The 22,719-nt window shown below is 34.4% G+C and overlaps 4 protein-coding genes across 8 annotated transcripts; all 4 read left to right on the top strand.

The window, feature by feature from the left end:
- LOC18599360 (pentatricopeptide repeat-containing protein At2g29760, chloroplastic) lies at positions 532-3,990 on the top strand. 4 transcript variants are annotated; one of them, XM_018122416.1, is made up of 3 exons: positions 532-2,459; positions 2,761-2,854; positions 3,571-3,990. In XM_018122416.1, the coding sequence occupies exon 1, from the start codon at positions 688-690 to the stop codon at positions 2,269-2,271; it is 1,584 nt and encodes a 527-aa protein (XP_017977905.1). In that variant the 5' UTR covers positions 532-687; the 3' UTR covers positions 2,272-2,459; positions 2,761-2,854; positions 3,571-3,990. The 4 variants fall into 4 exon arrangements, with proteins under 4 accessions (XP_017977905.1, XP_017977907.1, XP_017977904.1 ...); XM_018122418.1 differs by having other exon boundaries at positions 2,755-2,854; XM_018122415.1 differs by lacking the exon at positions 3,571-3,990 and having other exon boundaries at positions 2,761-3,026.
- Positions 4,957-5,744, top strand: LOC18599359 (miraculin). Its single transcript, XM_007029299.2, has one exon. The coding sequence runs from the start codon at positions 5,004-5,006 to the stop codon at positions 5,598-5,600; it is 597 nt and encodes a 198-aa protein (XP_007029361.1). The 5' UTR covers positions 4,957-5,003; the 3' UTR covers positions 5,601-5,744.
- Positions 7,994-8,880, top strand: LOC18599358 (miraculin). Its single transcript, XM_007029298.2, has one exon. It carries the CDS (start codon positions 8,054-8,056, stop codon positions 8,639-8,641), a length of 588 nt encoding a protein of 195 aa, XP_007029360.2. The 5' UTR covers positions 7,994-8,053; the 3' UTR covers positions 8,642-8,880.
- Positions 9,327-21,740, top strand: LOC18599357. Of its 2 annotated transcripts, none has more exons than XM_007029296.2 (7): positions 9,327-9,475; positions 12,378-12,500; positions 12,610-12,653; positions 15,292-18,303; positions 18,943-19,047; positions 19,188-19,362; positions 20,847-21,740. In XM_007029296.2, the coding sequence occupies exons 1-7, from the start codon at positions 9,386-9,388 to the stop codon at positions 21,051-21,053; spliced, it is 3,756 nt and encodes a 1,251-aa protein (XP_007029358.2). In that variant the 5' UTR covers positions 9,327-9,385; the 3' UTR covers positions 21,054-21,740. The 2 variants fall into 2 exon arrangements, with proteins under 2 accessions (XP_007029358.2, XP_017977263.1); XM_018121774.1 differs by lacking the exon at positions 9,327-9,475 and adding an exon at positions 9,612-9,890.

Below are 22,719 nucleotides of genomic sequence, written 5' to 3'. Positions count from 1 at the left end.
ACATAAGTACTTAGTTTTTAAAATCTTACCATCATATAATTTTGTTTTTTCATATACAATAAGTTCTTATGTTATATGTAATCATAACAAAGTTGAATACTAATATAGTAAATTGCATGAAAATTGTATATGCTAAAAACAGATATGGCAGAATTGAGTCAATAACTTCCAAGACAAAAGATGGTTAGGGAGGTTGAATTGAGTTCTGCTCAATTCTTTGAACATTAGGCCAATGGTAAATTAAAAAGCTGAGAGAAAGTATAATAGAAAAAAATTTACCTATTTTAACAAAGACAAACTTAATATATATATATATATATATACACATTAAAATATAAATGGCATGATTATTAAAGTAAGGTTAAAATTTTTTTTCATATTCATTAAGATATTCTAAATATAATAAAAATCACTTTATCTATTATTAATTGATCTGGCTCTGAATAAGTACACATCCAATGTTATCCTAGCCCAAAGTTTTTCTTTTTTATTTTTTCCTTAACAATATAAGAACAATCAATACCTAATAATTGTTGTCTAGAATCGAAATCAGATCCTTATTTTGACAGAACAACCATTGCCCGTTAGTCTGAAGTGCTCTCACTCCAAATGTTTTTTTCATTTGAGAAGAAAATGAGAAAAAAAAAATAAAGAAGAGAAAAGAAAAGAAACAATTGATGCAAGTAAATGAAGCATAAGAAGCTGCTGCTTTCACTCCTAGAGAAATGCCCAAATCTTAAAAATCTGAAGAAAATCCATGCCCATGCAACAACTCTAGGACTGCTGCAAAACCACAACCAAGCCTTGTCGTGCAAAATACTCACCACCTACGCGAATCTAAACAACCCAGATGATGCAAACAGAACCTTCAACCAAATCCAACGCCCAGACATAGTCTCATGGACATGTCTCATTAAACTTTTCGTACAATACGAAGATCCCTTCAAATCTGTCTTAGCCTTCTCCCAGTTGATACGTAACTGTTTAAGACCCGACACTTATTCTGTCGTTGCTGCCTTGTCAGCTTGTGGTAAAAATAAAGATTTGGACAATGGGAAGTTCATTCATGGAGTTGTTTCGAAATATGAGCTGGGTTTTGAGAACCCAATTGTTGGAAATGCTCTTATTGATATGTATAGTAGAAATGGTGATATTTTAGCATCTGAACTAGTGTTTGAGTGGATGTTTGTTAAAGATATTGCTTCTTGGAATAGTTTGCTCAATGGATTTTTATTGTGCAATGATTTGGAGGCTTCTCGCCGCGTGTTTGATAAAATGCCGTCTAGAAATGCAGTTTCTTGGACTGCTATGATATCTGGATACGTAAAAGGGAAGGAACCGTTAGTCGGATTGAAACTTTTTAAAGAAATGAAAAGTGAAGGAAAAGTTGATCCAACTATGGTTACTATCGTGGCTGTTCTTGCTGGTTGCGCTGACAGTGGGGGTCTCTATTTTGGTGTCAGCGTTCATGGCTATGTTAAGAAAGTGAATTTGAATGAAAAGAATGTTGTTTTGAGTAATGCTTTGATGGATATGTATTCAAAGTGTGGATACCTTGATGTTACCGCGAAGATTTTTAATGACATGGTGGTCAGGGATGTGTTTTCTTGGACTACTATGATAACAGGGTATGCATTTCATGGGAAAGGAAAACAAGCGTTGGAGCTATTTTTTGACATGTTAGAATCAAGGGTTGCTCCAAATGAGGTGACATTTTTGTCTGCTCTATCAGCTTGTAGCCATGAAGGGTTGCTTGTCCAGGGGCAGAGGTTGTTTAGGATAATGGTTCAACGCTATGGTTTTAAACCCAAAATTGAACATTATGGATGTGTTTTAGATCTTCTTGGCCGAGCTGGGCTTTTGGAAGAAGCAAAAATGTTCATTGAAGAAATGCCCATATTGCCAGATGCTGTTGTTTGGAGATCATTACTTTGTGCTTGTCTAGTCCATGGGAAATTGGATTTAGCAGAGGTGGCAGGAAAGAAGGTTATTGAGCTAGAACCAGATGATGATGGGGCGTATTTACTTCTGTGGCATATGTATTCTAGTACAAATAGGCCGGAAGGTGCTGTGAAGATTAGGAAGTTGATGAGAAATCAAAAGGTTAGGAAAAGACCTGGATGTAGTTGGCTTGAGGTGAATGGTATTGTTCGTGAATTTCTTGCTGAATATAGACCACATTATGCTGGCAGTGATAGTTGCTGCATTCTGGAAGGCATCAGTGAACAATCAAAACTGAATGAAGAATTTCTTTGGTTAGGGTTGGAATAACTCAATACTCCAAGCTGCTGCTTTCTCATTTTCCTCTTAATCTTTTAGGGGGAGGGGTGGTGAAGAAGGCTTTGCAAAGGATTTCCATAAACAAACCTGTTCATTATCAGGTAGAAGCCCATACATCTTTTGTTTGTGTTCAGAAGAATTAGCACAACGGATCATGAGGAAAACCTGTCCATTACCGGGTATAGCCCTTACAGATCACTTACTTTTTTGTTCTTACTATGTGATTTTGCATTCCAAAATTTTAATTGATTCTCTTTTATTTGATCTGCTTAATTTCATGAAGAAAAATCTTAGCCAAACATAGTTGATAACTTTTGCAAATGTCTTCATATGAACTTTCATCATTCGATTTAAAAAATAATTCTTTCACCCAGGACATTTTTCTCTCTAATTTCAGTGTATTTCCTTCATTATTATTTTGGGAGATAGTCTATTTCCTTCATTTTGTAATGCAGTATATTGTTTATCTATAAGCCGCAGACGAACAATCACTGGTCAATTCAAGGCTAAGGCTAATAGATGGCAGAGACAATTAAATTTTCAAGCTATAGACTGCAGCAAAAAGAAAGAAAAGGTGTGTATCAAACATTTCTCTTTGCCGTGTATTCTAAGCAAAAAGAAAGAAAAGGCGTGTATCAAACATTTCTCTTTGCCGTGTATTCTAGGATGTTGCACATTAGTCTTTGACTCTCCTTAATTTTGTAAATTCAATTGCATTGTGAAGATGTTCTGTTTTTGGATTTTAATCAGCACTTGATTGTTAATTATGTTTTTGGTGCTTTGGCTTGCAAAAATTCACTCAAACTCTTACTTTTCAATCAATTTCAAATCAGGAGGGCTAAGAGTGGAGAATTTAAATTTTAATTATTTTGACTTATGAATCTCCTTGTTGGCCTTCAAATTGATTCTAGTCCATGTTATGGGTAAATAGACATGACTGAGGGACATGATTTATCGAAGAAGTTAAGACACAAGGACAGGTTCATGTAGATATATAAATATCTATGCTTACACTAATACGCCTTTATTTATGCTGAGGATTGAATTTGAATTTGAATTTTCATTATTTTCATTGCAAGAAATAATAATTTGTTACAAGTTAAAGTATTGGTGTTTAGCTCTTAAAACATTTATTCTTATAACCCGGCTATGTGTTAATAACTGGCCCATAAAGGGACCTACACTTCAACCTAAATCTACACACATTTCATCAAATGTCTATTGCTAGTTCACTGACAGCCATGACCACAGATCTTGATCTTCTCAGTTGCTCTTTTTCCCTCTTATTAGGGATCGCCAGCTGCACAAGAGGAAAAAGCAGACATGGCCTCACTTGGAAAGCCCTTCTTTGAGCACCGCATATCACAGGGTGCTTCCTTGATTCTTCTGATCTCTGCTAGATTGCTACTTTAATCTAAAGCTGATGCCATGCTACAAAATGTTTGAGAAGTTGTAGAAGGAAAAAACTGAGCCACCCATCATGAGATGGACTTCCTATTCTCCCTCATGATCTCTTCTTTTCTTAGTTCATAAATGTGTTGACACACTTCCTTTCCTCCCCATTTTCCAATTTTCCTCTGAACAGAGATTTTAGTAATGATGTCAAATTAGGTACAATAGCAATGACATATAAACTCTCTGCTCTATTTTATTTTTCTTTTCAACAAAGCAAAAAGAGGGTTGCTTCCTCAAACCTCTCTTCACTACCCACTCTTGTAATCTTCCCTTCTTTTCCTTTCAATCTCCCAAATAGCCCTCCTTTTCCCTTTGAACTTCCCAAACCATGCTAGCCTATTAATAGCCTTAATAGGAGATTAATGATGGTAACTTTCGCATTCAAGTTGAACTTGGCCCAAATATTTTTACATTTAGAATGTAGCTGTTTATACCCCAAGTCAGATTTTATATTATCTTGTTGGCCTGAACTTTTCAAACATGCCTTGATACTTTATCTGGGTAATTGTTGACCCAACCATTTTCCATCTTAGTTATTGCAATGAGGACAATGCATTCATGATATCATACGGATAGGATAAGGGATTATGGCTTTTAACATTTCACAAAATATTGACAATGCGAAAATCTAAATCTACCGTCATGGCCACAACTTCTTCATAGACAGTTTGACGATGAAAACATTGCAGCCACTAGTTGTGACCATTAGATGTGAACATGGCCAATACTCATGACTTTCTAATGAATTAAAGGCGTTTGGTCTCCTGATCTTAGCTGCAACAAATAGTCATCACGTAATTGTAAAAGGTTGGAGAGGTTGCGTGGGCCGGCTCTTATCATCCTGGAAGACTAATCTTATATGAGCAGATTCTAGATTAGCCCAAAGTTTTCTGTATTTGATTGATTCAGGCTGTAATCAATGCCAAAAAAATAAAAAGCAATAGCTTAACTTGGGGATTTACCCCCTATAACCCCTTACTACAGCTAATTAAAAAAAAAGAAAAAGAAAATCAAGCTGTGAATCCTTAATGTTTGTTTGTACAAGTAAAAAAGGTTTTCATGAGTTAAGATTCATCATCCCTCAATTCCAAGTTGATGAGTTTGATTAGCTGGAGGAGTTTGGTCAGAACAGGCTAGCTCTATCTTGGCCCACGACTCCCTAATCACGCCTCTGAATTATCTACCAGCTCCCTCTAGCTAGCTCTATAAATATACTGTGGTCGTGGTATATCAAGGCACAAACAGAAGCAAGTTTACACAACAACACAATGAAGACTGCATTATTCCTAGCACTTTCCTTCCTTCTCTGGGGCTCAACAGGAGCCACTGACGGACTTGATCCGGTGCTTGACATCTCAGGTGAAGAGCTCCGAACAGGCACTGATTACTACATCTTGCCCGTCATCCGCGGTGGAGGTGGTGGCCTCACTCTTGCTAGCACTGGCAACGAGACCTGCCCGCTTGATGTTGTTCAAGAGCAGCTCGAGGTCTCCAACGGTCTCCCGTTAACATTTTCACCTGTGAACATAACAAAAGGCGTCGTACGTGTATCCACGGATCTCAATATCAAGTTCTCTGCTGCTACAATTTGTGTCCAATCCACTGTCTGGAAGCTTGACAACGATGAAGCAACACAAAAAATGGTTGTGACAACTGGTGGAGTTGAAGGGAATCCTGGTATCGAAACTCTCAGCAACTGGTTTAAAATCGAAAGATATGAAGATGACTACAAGCTTGTTTTCTGTCCGGGGGTGTGCGATTTCTGCAGACCTGTATGCGGGGACTTGGGTGTTTTCATTGATGCTGGTATCAGGCGTCTAGCTCTTAGTGATGTGCCCTTGAAAGTCATGTTTAAGAGAGCTTGAAGCTGTTTATTTTCCTTCATTTACCCCACACCATTCTCACTAAATATGTATACTACGGCAATAAGATCGCAATAATGTAAAGCTTGGGAAAGATTATAATAATATGAATAAATGATGATATCACATACTACTCCTTGGTGTTTATACCCAATGCTTTTCTTTTGATTGTTCTATAGATGTTGGGTAATATAATTGACCCTAAACTAGAGCAAATTACACCAAAATTGCATGGTCAATGCCATATAATAAACAAATTATAGGTACCATATCTTCATTTGCATCCAGAAATCGATCAAAGAAGCTTGTACAGTTCGGGAATTGATAATCTTCTTCACGTCCAAAAGTTTCAAACTATACATAAAGCAAATTTTGAAGGGATAAGAAATGGCTAAATCCAAACAGGATAATCTTCTTGAAGCCCAAAAGTTCTCCCATGGTTGCTGCTGCTCATGAACTGTCTTAGTCCGTACATATGTTTCTCCCATAAGCATAAACCCTAATTATCAATAGATAATGATTTTCAAATGGCAATGACACCAAACCCACTCTTCTAATTTATATGTACTATCCTCATTAATTCCCTATGAATTGAAAACAAAAGTGTTAACGGTCGGTTTAATATTAAAATTTCGAATATCGATATAACAAATCAAATTAAACTAATATATTTAATTAAATTGATCTATTTTGATCCGTTTGATCAATTTTAAAAATCTTAAAAAATTTTATAATATTTTATCAAATTTTAAGATAATACATTTATAAAATATAAATTTTAAGATATAATACCACACCTCTAAGTTTTAATCAAAATTCTAAATGGATTTATTAGTTTTTGAAACAAATACTTTACTCCAAAAAATATCTTCTGCTAGACACATAGCTCTAGGCGTTAGTCAATTGTTAATATTTTCATTAATTTGATGACGTGATAATATTAGAAAAATAATTTTACTCTTTATTAATTTTAAAAATTATTATTATATAATTTTTATTAATCTTTTGATTATTTTTTAAAAAAAAGGGTAGCAGGTGCTCCTCTCACTTGGGGAGCTTAGAGCATCGATTGGTGCTTTCTATTTTTTTTCAAAAAAAGGTTATACAATTATAATTTTTTAAATTAATAAAGGAAAAAAATTTAATCTTTTTTATATTATCGGTTAACAATGTTTACACTTTTGGGATGAAGTATTCATTTCAAAAATTAATGGACTCGTTTAAAATTTTGATTAAAACTTAAAAATTGAGGATATTTACTCTAAATTTTAACATACTCAAGTGAACTAAAAATTTACTAACAACTCAAAATTATTATTGAATAAAGCCAAAAATATTATATATATATATATATATATTAAATTTTTAATAATCAACAATTCGATTAGTTCAGTATGTTCCGTTGAAAATTTTCTCAACCGAAAACTAAACTAAACACCCAAAACTAACCGACCACTCCAAAACCATTTTAACTGAATAAAAAAACTAAACTCACATTTTTTCAGTTTGAAATAATTTTGCTCGCCCCTTTTGATTATTACTATGGCCTCTTCATGTCCGCTCTTATAATCTTCCCTATTCCTGTCCAACTCCCAAATCCACAGTTTGCCTATAAGCCTTGGTCATAGATGTTGATCTATGACAAATACTTAAATTAAGGATCATTAATAAATTAATAGCAATCAAGCCCAAAAAAAAATTAATTAAAAAAAAATCAAATTCAGACATTAATTAAAACAAAATAAAAATGACTGTACTAGATCATATTAGCATGCGGTGAGCACGTCAAACCTGCCTTGGGAATCTGGGTATTTGCTGGGAAACTTTAGTTATTATATTACAATCATCAATGATGTCATACTGATAGGATAAGATATTTTGACGTTTGACATTGCATAAAATATATTGACTACATATTAAAATATCCAAAATTCCAGAGATGGCGACAATTTCTATTATGATTTGTATGGCGCTACTGTCTTCACTTTCAAATAAAGAAGAGCATTTGATCTCCTAGGCAATCTTGAGTACAGCAAATTATTCATAAGAAATGGATTTAAGATTGCGAGGGCCGTCTCACCATCCCTGAGGACCAATCTAGATCCTGAACTGGATGTACTTGACTGATTCAAGCTGTATATACTTTATTGTTTTGTGCATGTGCAAGTTGCAACTGCCTCTTTGGTGTTGAAATTGGAGAAAACAAATGGTTTTCAAGTTGAGTTGAGGTCCGTCATTCCACAATTCTACAGTCAGTTCGCTTAGCTTCATCAGCTCAGCTGGTCAAACAAAGGCAGCTCTCTCTGTTCTGTCCCACAACTCCCCTTAAAGATCTTGATTACACGTCATGCACTCTTCTGAAAGTATTATCCACTAGATCCCTTCAGCTCTATAAATAAATTGTAGATTTGCATGTCCTCCACAGTTTGAAAAAGAAGAAGAAGAAACAATAGACAATGAAGACTGCAGTGTTCCTAGCACTTTCTCTCCTTCTCTGTGCCAATGCTGCACCTGATCCAGTGCTCGATATCTCAGGCAAAAAGCTCCGCACCGGCACTGACTATTACATTCTGCCGGTTTTCCGTGGTCGAGGAGGTGGCCTAACTCTTGCTAGCACTGGCAACGAGTCCTGCCCGCTTGATGTTGTTCAAGAGCAGCTGGAGGTCTCAGACGGTCTCCCAGTAACATTTTCACCTGTTAACATCAAGAAAGGTGTTGTTCGTGTTTCCACCGATCAAAACATCAAGTTTTCCGCTGCTACAATTTGTGTCCAGTCCACGCTCTGGAAGCTCGACAGTTTCGATGATTCAACACAGCAATGGTTCGTGACGACCGGTGGGGTCGAAGGCAACCCCGGTCGTGAAACTATTGACAATTGGTTTAAGATTGAAAAGTACGAAGATGATTACAAGCTTGTTTTCTGCCCAACGGTGTGCGATTTCTGCAAAGTCATGTGTAGGGATGTGGGTGTTTTCATTGATGGTGGCGTTAGGCGTCTGGCTCTTAGCGATGTGCCCTTCAAGGTTATGTTTAAGAGGGCTTGAACCTTTGTTCTTCCCTGATATACAACCCAAATCCTTCTCAGTTTTCAATTTTAACATTGCTTACGTTTGGTTTATATATCTGGTAATAAAATTCCAAAAACGTAATTCTTGGGAAAAAGGTAATGGCATCACACGCTATCTGCTGTATGCTTGTAAACATGGAAGTAAATTGAAATATTTGCTCACATTTAATGCTTTTTCATTCAGTTTGCTATTATAGGTATTCATTTACCGTGTCACATCAGACATTTGTTACCAAATTCTTTGATATTAAATGATTAAATTTTTATTAAAAGAAATTCAATATAGATAATAATTACCGATATATCGTCAAGACGTTCGGATAATATATTCGAATTTAAGTAATTTAATCATTGTGTAATACAAGAATAATTTAAAATGCGTTGATATATAATTTTATGCATATATAACTATCAATTAAATGATAACTATTGGATACTTATAATATATTATTTATTAGTGCTCAAAAATTATCAAAGCAATTATAACCAAACATAATGGTTTGTTATTTTTTAATGATTGGTGTGGAAAATAAAGTATACAAAAGGAAAAAAAGGGTGTAGTGGGGCCAGAGGGTTTCTTTATTATGTGGCATGCATGTTTCACAGATGGTCGCCCAAGCCTTAGAAACCAACAAAAGAAACCTTATAATTTTTTCATTTCAACTGACCATAATATCCCTAACTATTTTGCAAAATCACAATTAACAGCATTAATATTTAAATGAAGTCGACGACGGAAAAAACAACAGAGAGAGAAGTTTGCGGCAACAAGGAATCAAAGCTCTGTTTCTGGTTCATCCCTATACTTATGGTTTGTCTCTTTCTCTTTCTCTGTCTTTCTATCTATATTTGAAGACTTTTTTTTTTTTGTTTCAAAATTTATTTATTTATGTATAGATATATTTAAAGTAAGTGGAGAAAATGAGAGTGGTTGTTGAAAATCACAAGGCAAATTTAGTCTACTCTTTTCTAGCTATTCTATCTGAACCTCACACCTAAATTTGGGGAACCCCCTGTTTTTTACCCATTCCCTTCTCCTTAGATTGTGTCCTCATAGATTTTTGGGGAAATGGCAATCTCCCTTTATTTTTAGAATTTTTACAGTCTCTTTTACCACTATTATAAATTACCATTCACTTTTTTCTTTTTCGCCTTTTTTTTTCTTTCCAATTCCTAAATTCTTTCCATTTCTGAAGTTTTTGCTTCATATCATCGCATGTTTTCTGGTGAGTTTCAATATGACTTTTCTTTTCCTTTTCCGCTTAAATTTTTACTGCTCCCTCATCTCTGGAAAAATCGCCTTGTTTTTTTGGTGGGGTTTTCTCTTTGTTTGATCAAGTTCTCTTTTTTTATTTCCGTTTTGTTTCCAGAATTTTGAAATGACGAGCAATATTATGACATGTTGGAAAAGAAGAATAATTAACAATAATAATAATATGAATCAATGATATTTAATTATTAAAGGAAAATTTAAGTGTTGAATATTAATTATTAGTTGACCAAACCAAAGTATGTATTTAAATCAGTATTAATACATGTATATCTGTGTATGTAATACTATAGGTAAAACGATTTTTTACCTATAGGAATTCATTTGAGTCTCTGTACTTTTACTTATATTTCTATACTTTTACTTATATTTAAATATATAACTAGAGAAATATATATATATCTTCAATTTTTGTATTTGATATAATTATATATTAGGTTTATTTTTTTATAAGTGGGGGAGGGGGATTCGAACCTTGCTCTTTAGGTAGGGGATCATGCACAAACCAATGAGCCATATGCTCAGGTGTAATTATGTATTAGATTTGATATAATTACAGTAGAGGTTTTTTGATCAAAATTGTATCAGAGTTTTGATTATTTTATTAAATATTGTATTGTAATTTGATATGATTATTGAATGTACACTTGATAACTTTTCAAAAAATTAAAACATTAGATATGTTTTGTATTATAGAACATGTTTATTTTTTTTATATTATATAAGTTTTTTATATTTATATATTATGGAATCGTATTTATACTAGATTTTTTTTTCTTTAATTGGCGGAAGGGGGATTCGAACCCTGCTCTTCAGGTAGGGGATCATGCACCAACCAATGAGCCAAATGCTTAGGTGCATATACTAGTTTATAATTGTACATTTAATATATTTTTAACATAATTATTTCAACCTTTTTGATATATTCAATTATATATTTATTGCATTTTCATATTAAATTCACTATTTAACTAGTTTTCATATATTTTCAATATAATAAAAGTTTAAAATATGATACCGGTATGTACTCATGGACAATAGTCACCTACTTTATGAAAACTGTCAATAAGGGAAACAAGAAACTTTTTCTTCCAATGCTTATTTTGCGAAAGAAAAAACAGTGGTTGTCTTTGTCTGTCTTTTTCCGGAAACAAAACATATTTACGTATGTCACAAAACATTGCAAAGCAACATCGGACAGTTTTGTTATATTGCCTATTTTGTTCCTGGTTGTTGTTCAAAACTCTAGTAATGGCTGGTAGCATTTTGCTTGTCTTATGTTGCAAAAGTTGGATTGTCCAGGTTGTTGTGAGAACCCCAATTTGATTTGTGGTAACCACTGTGTTGACATGTTTGAATTAGGTTGAGGTAGAGATGATGTTCAGTCTTATGCTTGTTGTTTGAATTAATTAAGTTTGGTTAATTTTTTATACAATCATTCTCTTGGTAAATATACCTTTTCTTGTACATGATTGTTTGATTTCTCTACTTAGAGAATCGTTTTAGTGTGGTGTATTGGATTTCTTTTTTGTTTCCTTGATAAATTTGACGATTTCTATATTCCACTAATTAGATAGCTGTTAGTTGTTTATTGGTTATAGCTTTTTGGAAAAGGTTATGTTTGTCTTATGCAACTGATTGAATAATTAGTTAACATTGTTATATATTGCCTTTTGTTGTTTTTATATGGCTTGTGTTGATTGAATTGATCTACTGCTCTGCAGTTAACATTGCAAATTTTTTTTTCCTACTCCAATCAGTTTTTTTTATTCTTCTACTTGTTAAGTGGATTACGTTTACCCTCAGCAATTAATGGGCAAATGCTGTCAAGTTCTGTTTCATGTGTGCCCAGAATCTTCCTATTCTATGCTACGAGAACTTCAAGTGACAATTGGTTTGAAAGGAATCAATTTGACTATTTGAGCAAGAACTTGGAAAATGGTTTAGCACCTTCCTTTTCTGCGTTAAGAAATATATTCTCAAGGAAGCAGTAATCAATTACCCTCTGAACCTGTTTACCTCTTTTTCCCTTCGAAAGACAGTTGATGATTGCTTATAGCTTAAACTTTGTGAAGTTAGTGGTGTATTTGATAGCAGTGGTTAGTTCATTGTATGGCTCTAAGATATCTTTTTCAACAGCTATCTTTGTTATGAATGTTTTGCTTGTGCAATTTCTTATACCCCATTCCTGAGTTTTATGATTTCTTCTAACATCTATTTTGGCTTGGAATAGATTGCTGCATCTGGCTACTTTATAGAATTTTTCTTTGACTGAAATTTGTTGGTTTTATTTCTTGTTTTCCTAATAGTTTTGATAAATAATTGTTCTCGCTGTGATTAGCGTGGAAAATTTTATTTCAAACATGGTTTTTTAATTGAGTAAATCTTCGTAAGCTTGGCATAAAGCTGCCTATTTATATGTTTATGCTATTGACATGGACAGATACAGCAAAAGATGCCTTGTGCCCTTCAACAAACCCATCAAGATAATCAGAAAGTCTCAGAGGTAGGAAAGGCTAACCGCTCCAAGAATTCTTTGCAGCTGAATGATTCTAGAAGATCAGAGGTTAGATATTTTCCCTATATTTCGCCAATATTAAGTGGTCTAGTTCATATTCTTTTACTTTGTGATTAGCTGGAGTAATTTTTTCTATCACCATCCATATATTATTCAGGATTCTGGAATTTCTTCTTTCAATTTGAGGAACATTGGTCAGAGGTAATCCAATTTTGATCATTAGCTATGTATGCTGTACTTACATGTCCTTCTGCTTCAAGTTAAAGGTGATCAACATAAATTGCTCTAGGTTGCATTTGGGAACTTGAATTTGATTACTATAGATTTGGGTGATAGAACTCATGAAATCATGACTTTCTCAATTAATTCCAAATTCATGGATTTGCTATATCTCTATTTTGGTGGTGTATTTGAAATACCTTAATAATTTAGGGAATTTGAAATTCATTTACTTAAACCCTTTCAAATATAAACTTTTTTTTTTATATATAATTGGGGGAGGGGGGATTCGAACCTTGCTCTTTAGACAGAGGGATAATGCACCAACCAATGAGCCAAATGCTCGGGTGCCTTTTCAAATATTAACTTAACTAGTTTTTAGATAGCATTTAGCTTCATCCCTCACAATGTATATAACAAGCCAAATTTAATAAATTCTCCCAAATTATTATTCCCAAACATAGAATCAAAGTTTTTGTTTGGTACTTGAGACAACACTTAAGCTGTCAATACCCATTATTTCTTTTTCTCCTCTAGTATTATTTTTCTAGATGCCTCTCATTTATTGAGATTGCTTAATAATGGTTTTCAATTATCTTTCTTTTTATATTTGCTCATTTCCTTTTATATTATCATTTTCCTTTTTAGTATGAAACTATGTGTGCTTGCATCTAGGATATCATTGTAGGAAAATTGAAGTTCAAACTTCAGATACTCTATTAATTGGAATTGATCGGAAAATGAAGTCATTGTTTAATAATAATATTTAAATCAATATAAAAGAAAATCTTTGTTTCAAATCTGTTGAAATCCATCCCTCAAGAAGAGAGATTCTGTAAAATGTACTAATTTATGTGCTGACTCAAAGTAATTCAGTTTCTAAAACATTTGCACAAATTGGAAGTACACAGGTAATAGGCATTTGATGTCTGAACATATCATAGAGAAAATACCTTACATTTTGTTGACATGGCATGCAAAACAAAGAAGCGAATGATGAACCCCCCCACGCCCCCACCCCAAAGAAAGAAAAAGAGAAAAAAAAGGGAACCAGATTTTTTTTTTTAATGTATGATACATCTAATGAATTAATTTCCTTCTGCCAAACCACCAGCTAATGCTTTGTTGCCTTATCCAAGGTGAGAAAAACATATGTAATTCATTCAAAAAGGTCTAACAAATACTTTCTTTAAAATATTGATTATCTATTAAGATTATATAGTGTGGGTTAAGGAGTGTGAGAATTTTGTGAAGATTATATTACCCTTTTGTTTTGAATCAAATTTTATGATGCTAGTTATAAATAAAAAATTCAATTATGCTATTATGTTATTATTAAGTGCATATTTGGCCTAGCTTTTTTTCAGCTTATCTATTTCTTAAAAGCAAAAGTTAGGCCAAACATGATTTTTTGAGAAGCTCTTCTTTTTTTTTTAAGAACAAAATTTTTAAAAAAAGAGCTTAAAAAAAAGCTCCAAAGAGGAGCTTTTTCTTCTCTTCTTTTAAAAATATAAGAGAATTTTTATTTCTGTTCTAAAAATATCCTCATTTATTAAAAATAATTACAATATTACCCTCTCAAAAAAAAAGAAATACCTTTTATAATAATTTTAACAAAAATTATAACTTATAAAAAGAAATTTACCAAACAATTTTAGCTTAATTTTAAAAGCTATTATTTTTCATAAGAGCTTCATAATAGCTTTTAAGTTAGAAAAAAGCCAGGCCAAATAGGCTCTAAGTCATTTTTTATTACTTAGTAGAGTCCTTGTCATGTTAGAATAAATTAACCTTTAAGAAAGTAATAAATCCTAAAAGTTAATGAAAAGCTTGGGTAAAAAGTAAGCCAAAAGATTTTCATTAAAATAATTGAGACAAGATATTATGGCTCAGGTGCAAATTGATCCTCAAGAAAAGCTAGCGTATATAAATGTGTTTTGGCTACTCTTGATAGCAGTAGTAAACAGAGTTAACCAGAGCATGATCTTGCATTGTGAAATTAGGAATCTTTATGAATGCAATCTATATATAGAACAATTGCTTTGGGTACATGGTTATGTTTTATGATAGAGGAAGTATGTTCGATTTGTTGATATCTATAGATAAATGTTAGTAAGGGCTTGACTCACACTTCGGATGCCATTTACATTCAAAACATTGTGTTGTTTTATTTAGGGTATAGCTCTCCCTTGTAATCTCAAAAGCATACATAAGTTTTTTGTATTATTCCCAGCATGCCTTAATATTTAATGCTTGAATATAAGCTTCCTCTCTGTCAAGAAGATCCTCCAGTTGTCACTGGAGTCTTAAGAAAAGCTTTTTGAGCAGCTTATGCATAGTTGGTCTGGGTTAAATGTCTAATGACTTAAATACAGGGTTGAATAACTGAGTGGAAAAGAATGAGGATTTAGAAATTTGCAGATGTGTGTTTCTGTTGTATTTTACCTTTTTGTTCTGATGAAACTACTTTCGTAATTTCTGATTGCTAACATTTATAACTGGAAGTTAGTCATCTAGTTTCCTTCTTTGTCATTTTCCAATGTGCATCAGCAATGTATGTTTCTCTTTTGATTATATTTACTTGATTGTGTAACTGGTCCATCTCTTGTTAATCTTTTAGGTGTGCCATTTTGACATTACCTACACTTGGATCTGATGGACAATGGAGAATTGTTGCAATACCTTTGCAATATTTGGATCACAATAACCTTTTCAGATCTGGAACTCACCTGAATATGAATAGCATGCATCTGGTTTCCTCTCCATTGATTAATTCAGTTAAGGTTGATGGACGGAAGACAAAGAAAGGGCCTCAACCTGAGGTTACTTATTCTGCCAAGCAATGTAGAGCCAGAAGTTTCTCTGGATCAAATATGCAGCATCAATTTCGCACCAGGACTGTTGCAAACAAAATGACTAAATTGGATGAAGTGGCCAACAATTCTTCCTGTCAGAGTTCCGTCACTTGCAATGATTCCTCTGTTTTTATGCCAAAAGGATCTACTGCTACTAATCCATCTGCTATGTTCGTCGATTGTTCTGAGGAAGACAAGTCTAAGAAGAGAAATTCACGAAAGAAGGCAAAAAAGAAGGGAAAACATAGAAAGAAACATTTGTGTGATGTTAGCTCCACAGCATCAGAAGTTTGTTCTGAGTATACGCGTGGAAGTTCAGCATCTGAAATCTGTGGTAACAATGACATGAATCAGGGTATGGTAGTATCATGTGCAACTTCACCTTCTAATGGTTTGCTAAATATAGCGGATTTTGCAGACAGCAGCAATGGTGTTATTACAAGTTTTGAATCACCAAATATATGCATATCTGACATTGATCAAGTGGATATAACAGAATCTATTGTACCTTCTCAGGTTCAGAAGTTGCCTAGTGAGTATCTTATTAATGATTCTGAAATTGGTAAAGAAGACCAGCAATTTTCCAGGTCTCGAGTAGGTCTAGAGAGGAGATATCCATCACAGGTGGGCTCTCTTGATTGTATACATCAGGAGGATTTCTCTGATTTGCATGATTCTCTAGTGTTGGATTCAGTTTCTGTTGGTTCAAGCAGTGAAGAGAGTATGAGTGCTAGTCATATTGTTAAGCCATTTGATAACAGCCATGAAAATAGTCAATCAGAGGCACCCGGTTCCAATACCAAGAAGGGATCCTTCTATCATCAAAACTCATTATGTAGCATTTCGGAAACCCATGATTATACTCAGGGACCGAAGCATGGTCTGGATTTTAGCAGCTGTGATGTACAAATGATTGCATCAGGCAAGAGGGGTAAGCAGTTTAAATCAGTTCCTGGGAGTTCAAGTACTTGCAAACTTGGAAGTATAGGAAACTTGCACGGTGGAATGGGGACAGAGAACAGTCATTCCGTTTGGCAAAGGGTTCAGAGGAATGGTGTAAAGAAGTGCAACACTGAGCTGAAGAAAGCAAGTCCCATTTGCTCAGGGTCTGATGTTACTGCAAAGGATGCTCCTTTACTGAAAAGAAGTTCTAATGCTGCCAATGAAACAACCTTATCTGGAACTAATGATAAAAGGAAGTTAAAAGATAAGGTTCCTAGGAAGTTGAAAAGAAAAGTTAGTCCAGCTTCAAAACAAGAAAAAAGCAGTTGTTCGAGGAAGGGGTCTCATCCCAACAAGGTAAACTTAAATGCTCATGCAAAGACTAGCAGCATGCAAAAAGATGAAATGTTAGATGTTTTAACTGCTCTGAATGACCAAAGAGTAATTAAAAATGTTTCAAGGTCTTGTACTCAGCTTGGTTTTGCGAGGGTTGAGACTATGAAATCTGAATCACTTAACAACTTACAAGTTAGTCCAGGCAGCATGGAACCATGTGAAAGTGTCTGTGATGCTGCTTCTGGTTTGAATAATCAATGCATAGAGAATCAAGACAGCTTGCTGAAAAAGTCATGTGTCCCTTTGGACCAGCCAAATTTGCATGAGGTGCGAGCTCCAGTGTACCTCCCTCATCTGATGGTGAATGGTGTTGCTCGAACAGAGAAAGAATTTTCTCTTGCAGAATATGGTAAGCAAAGCCATAGTTCGGGCTCGGTTCTGCAGAAATGGATACCTGTTGGGATAAAGGATCCTGGATTTACAACATCTGTGAGATCTGCCAGTTTGTCGACGGAACATTCTAATGGGCCAGAAGCTGAAGATTGGACTTTCAAAAATAAATTTGAAGAGAAAGTTGCTCCCTGTGCTCAGAATCTTTCTTCTTCAGTTGACGCTGGAACAATGTGTAGCATTGGTAAAGATTCAGGACATGCAATTAGTTCTCCTGAAAATGATAACCATATTAAAAATTTGAGGAATCTGAATGCTTGCATAAATGAAAATGAAAGCAAGCATAATGGGGCCAATTTCTTAATAGATGAAACTAAAGAACAAAATTTATCAGCACTTGCAACTGATTTGAACAAGATATCTAAGGCATTGAATGATGCCTATAGGGCACAAATGGCATCTGAAGCTGTTCAGATGGCCATCGGGGGTCCCATTGCCGAGTTTGAAAGGCTTCTTCACTTTTCTTCTCCAGTTATTTGTCATTCATACAGTTCAGTAGCTTGTCAAACTTGCTTGCAGGACCAGGTTCCTAGTGGTCTATTGTGTAGACATGAGACACCAAACGTCCCATTGGGATGCCTGTGGCAGTGGTATGAGAAACATGGCAGCTATGGATTAGAAATAAGGGCTGAAGATTATGAAAATCCAAAGAGATTGGGTGTTGATCGGTTTGAATTTCGTGCCTACTTTGTGCCTTTCTTGTCAGCAGTTCAACTCTTTAGGAACAGTAAAAGTCATTCCACCCCGAACAACACCACAATTGCTTCTCCTGGAGTTTCTGAGGGTTATGATACTGGTTCCACTTCAAGAGACTTTACCAATGTCAGTCACCTTCCAATATTGTCAGTGCTTGTACCCCAGCCACGCACTTCAGAACCAAGTAGTCATTTGCCAGTAAATGATGTGGTTAGATCAGAACCATCTCTAGTTTCTTCTAAGAATGGGTTGTCAGCCAAATCAGTTGACATGGCATGGTCAGATTGTCTAGAACCAGTTTTTGAGTACTTTGAATCTGAACAGCCTCAGCAAAGACGGGCATTATATGAAAAGTAAGTGTTAATTTTATTTCTCGTCAGTATTTTCCCTTTGTAATTACAATACTTTTGACATCTGATATGATTTTCATGGAACTTATCATTTTATTATTAAATGTTAAGTTTCCTTAGTAAGTAGAACCAACTCTTGTGGTTTCTAATCAACCCTTTTCCCTATTCTCCACTTTCACCTGCTAAACAAAAGTGTAACAGTTTTCTCTTTTGATTACATGGATACAAATCTTGATGCTAAATACTATCTTTCCATTCTTGACCTTTAACATAATTGAAGACTGGAATCATGATCCGGCTGCTCTTGCTTCTGAGTTAATGATAGGCTGAATGTAGTAGCAAAGTATTTTTAGCTTGTAAGTCTTAGTTGTGCTTTGTTTTATGCTGTTCTTATGCTTCTTCTGGCTGTTGGTGCATATTGATGATAACTCTAATTTGCTGTTCTTGTTTTAATTAAATGTAAACAAGCAATTAATAATGGGACAGAAGGTGAAGCTTCGGATTGACATGTTATTTAATTAGTCACTATAATTTTGATTTAACCCTTTTCGGTTTGTGGGCAGATTTGGGTGAATCTAGTGTGCTAATAAAAATAACAATTTTTTTTCCCAAATACCTTGATTATGGTTCTGTTTGTTCCAGGATACAAGAACTGGTTAGAGATGATGTTTCTTCTCGGTGCAAAATGTATGGGGATCCAGTTCATCTGAACTCCATAAATATACATGATCTGCATCCTCGATCTTGGTTAGTGATAGAAAATTATTCACATAGCATAAAGTGAATGATGTTGTGGTTTTATTTTAGACAACTTAATGCAAGATGAAATTCTTTAGTATCTAGTTATACCAAGAGGATTTTTAATGTTGGTTGCTTCTATATTTCAGGTATTCTGTTGCATGGTATCCTATTTATAGAATTCCAGATGGAAATTTTCGTGCAGCATTTTTGACTTACCATTCACTTGGCCATTTGGTTCGTAGAAGTTCCAAGTTTGATTACCCTAGTTTGGATGCATGTATAGTATCTCCTGTTGTGGGTCTTCAGAGTTACAATGCCCAGGTATTCATAATTAATTACTCAATTGCTATCCTTTTGAAGCCCAGCTTTGATAATTTAAGTGGCTTTGTGGTAGTGCCTATTTCTTAACAGTCTTTAAGATGTTCCCTGGTGCCCAATTTATTTTGTTTGGACAAACCTCCCTTATTGAACTTCATGTTTTTCAAAGAGCTATATTTCCTTTACCAATAGCTGCACACAAGCATGCACCAATTATTATGACTGGGATAGTTTCTTCTTGAACTGTAATCGTGCAGGGTTGTGTGAGATAGAAGCAGTCATCTGTGCTGCTGTTCTAAATTACAAAGGCTGCCTTATTAACCGTCGAAATTCTACTTTAATGTCATAAAGGTGTTTTGGCCCTCTAATTCAGTGGACTTGTTTGAATTTTACATAACACATGAAAATCTCAACCTAGAAGGGGCCTAAGAGAAATGCTAGAGTTAGCTATGTACTTTGTTTGAAAATAAATGATAGCTTTTCTTAATAGGTTGGCTAGTATTTCAATAAAGGTAATTTGGAATTATGAATTATATTTTTTTAAGTGGGCAGTATTTTGGGACATCCTAAAATAATAAGATGAACATTCCAATTGAATTGGGGGAGTGTTGTATATATGTTTCTGCTAATATGTTAGGGGTGATTTTGTCTAAAGATCATCCTCTCTAACGGTGATGCTGTTTAACTCGATGACTGAGGATCACAAATGTAGGATTACAGAGGCAAATACCAAATTGGGTGATCCTATTTTATCGTGTCACCAAGAGCTCTATCAGCTGTACCCTCTCATCAGCATCTCAAATGACTAGAGGATGCCTTCAGTCATTTGCACCAAATGTTGAACCAAATCTGTTATCAGAAACTTTCCAATCTGACATACATTCATATTTAATAGTGAAAGTAAGCTTTGACAGATATTGATTTGGTATGTTTTTGTTAGTTCCTATTATTAACAGATGCACTTACTGGTATAGGTTCAGTATTTATGAATAATAACATTAAAGTATATATGCTTGAGCCATTAGATAATCTGAGGACTGGAATTTATTGGTGAAAGACTGGTACTTTGCTGCATAGCTTAGAATGGGAGAACGCATCTGTTGTCTTTTAATGGAAAATATGCATCCAGTGTCTCTCGGATCAAAATACATGGACTAGTTTTACCCCTATTTCTTAGTTATGGAATTGTGCTGTTGGCTTTTCTAGTTATCTCTAATTAAACTATTTCAGAACTTAGTTTTCAAAAGCAAACATTCCATTCTTAAGATAACAATCATGAAATTATTGACTTGGTGTTCACTTAAACTGCTGAGTATCAAATAAGAATGCCCATGAGTCAGTCGAATGTGCAAACATATCTTCTTCTCATTATCATCACTGCCTCTTCCATTAGTTATTATATTTTGTTGTGCTGCCATTGAATATGTACTGCATCTATTTTTAAAGGTGGTTGACTCTTTAATCATTAATGCTCATCACTTGAACAGGGTGAATGCTGGTTCCAGCCGAGGCACTCTACCGTGAATGATTTCTCAGAAATCCATGGCTTAAGCCCTTCTGGAATACTGAAGGAGCGATTAAGGACTCTCAAGGAGACTGCATCTCTTATGGCAAGGGCTGTTGTGAACAAGGGAGATCAGACTTCAGTTAACAGACACCCTGATTACGAGTTCTTTCTCTCTAGGCAAAGATAGTTATCTCTGTGCAGCTCACCCGGTAACCTCTTCAGCTTGTAAAATAGTTCAGCTATGTTCAGGTAGAAGCTAACCTATAATAGGGAGTTCAGTTCATAGTGTTCTATGGCCAATGGATGTTCTATATCTGTACAGTTTGTTTGAGTTCCTTTGCATTGATTTTAAAGGAATGTTAGTCTTAAAAAACTTCATATAGGATGCATAGCTTTAGCAGCCCCCTAAATGATGTGTATATGTTTGTTTCATGAAAGTTGAAAGTTCCCCAGTTTATAGTCTTCAAACCATGTATGGAAGCCCACATACAAGCAGATTTACATGACATCAATAAAAAACCTGCCCAAAGTGCTTGTTGGTTTGGATATATGTGGACAATCCTGAGAATAGTAAGATGGCAGATGTGCCTTTCAAAACCCCATTTTAGCCCAATGGAATTCTTCAAGCCGGATCGCCAACAGGCCTATTTACATGACAACTTTCCAGGTCTGCTGCTGACAAGACCCTGGGAACAAAGCAAAAAAGAAATTGTTTCTAACATGAATGGCTTGAGAAGATAGAAGACTATGCTTAGGAATGTTATATAGATTGTAGCAGCCTATTGGCATTGTAATAACCAGATTTGGAGATTGGAGACCAATAATATTTATAATCTGCATTAAGCTTGAGTCAATGAGACTAATTATTATCTAACTCTCTAAGCTTAAGCAATTTCCTCCAAGACCAATAGCTATTCCTTCTAATTTCACTCTGCCAGAGATTCTTACCATTTTAAATATACTTAAGACACTTCATCTATGTCAATCTCAACCGAACCCAACCGAACCAACCAATTGAGCATAAAAAGCAAAGCTAGAGCCCTAGCAGGGGGCCTGGCCGCCCTAACTACTTAAAGTTCTATTAACCATTAATTTTCATTTTTTACAATTAAAAGAAAACGAGAAATGTTACTCCCCTCTATGATAAATGTAATAAGTTATTAGCAAGCTTAATTCTAGACTCAGATTTCTGATTTTCATTCATTTTAAATTAATGTAATCAGGTAATAACTAATTAAATTATAAATTTTACCATATAATTAAAGCATGCTGGTACTTATTATTATGTCAAACAATTTCTTTCTATATGGATAAAGAAAATACAATGAAGGAATGCTCAATTACTATATATTTTGTGCAGACAAATCACTCGTAGGTATAATTTTTCCCCTTTTCTTTTCCTTTATTTGATTTCCTACTAGCTTTTCATTTTTAAAGGTTGTGTAATTTCTATTCTTTATTTTTAAAAAAATTATTAATTTTATTCAAATTACCCTTGATGTATGAAATACTAATTCCAAAATTCTTAAATTAGAAATAATTAAAAGGTTGCTTAATATCGAATTGGTACAATTGTAAATGGCCCTAAGCTACATCTAGATTTCCTAATTTTGCAGATGGACCTCTCTAAAGGGATAAATTAAAGGCTTTACTGTTAAATAAGTGTAATTTTAATATCTTTACTTCACATTAATGCCATGCCATTATCTATATACGAAAACCACTCACATATTAAGCAGCTTGGCTCTTTGCTTGTAGCTATGTGTAGTGGATGAAAACTATGTCGCATTAATTTTGCAGATAATATAAATCTACTACGTACCAACACATCTTTCTCCAATAACAAGCTGGAT

The sequence above is a fragment of the Theobroma cacao genome, chromosome 5, assembly GCF_000208745.1.
Source record: "Theobroma cacao cultivar B97-61/B2 chromosome 5, Criollo_cocoa_genome_V2, whole genome shotgun sequence".
NCBI lineage: Eukaryota > Viridiplantae > Streptophyta > Magnoliopsida > Malvales > Malvaceae > Theobroma > Theobroma cacao.
Note: the sequence above shows the minus strand (reverse complement) of the source record. Positions and strands in the feature narration are given on the sequence as shown.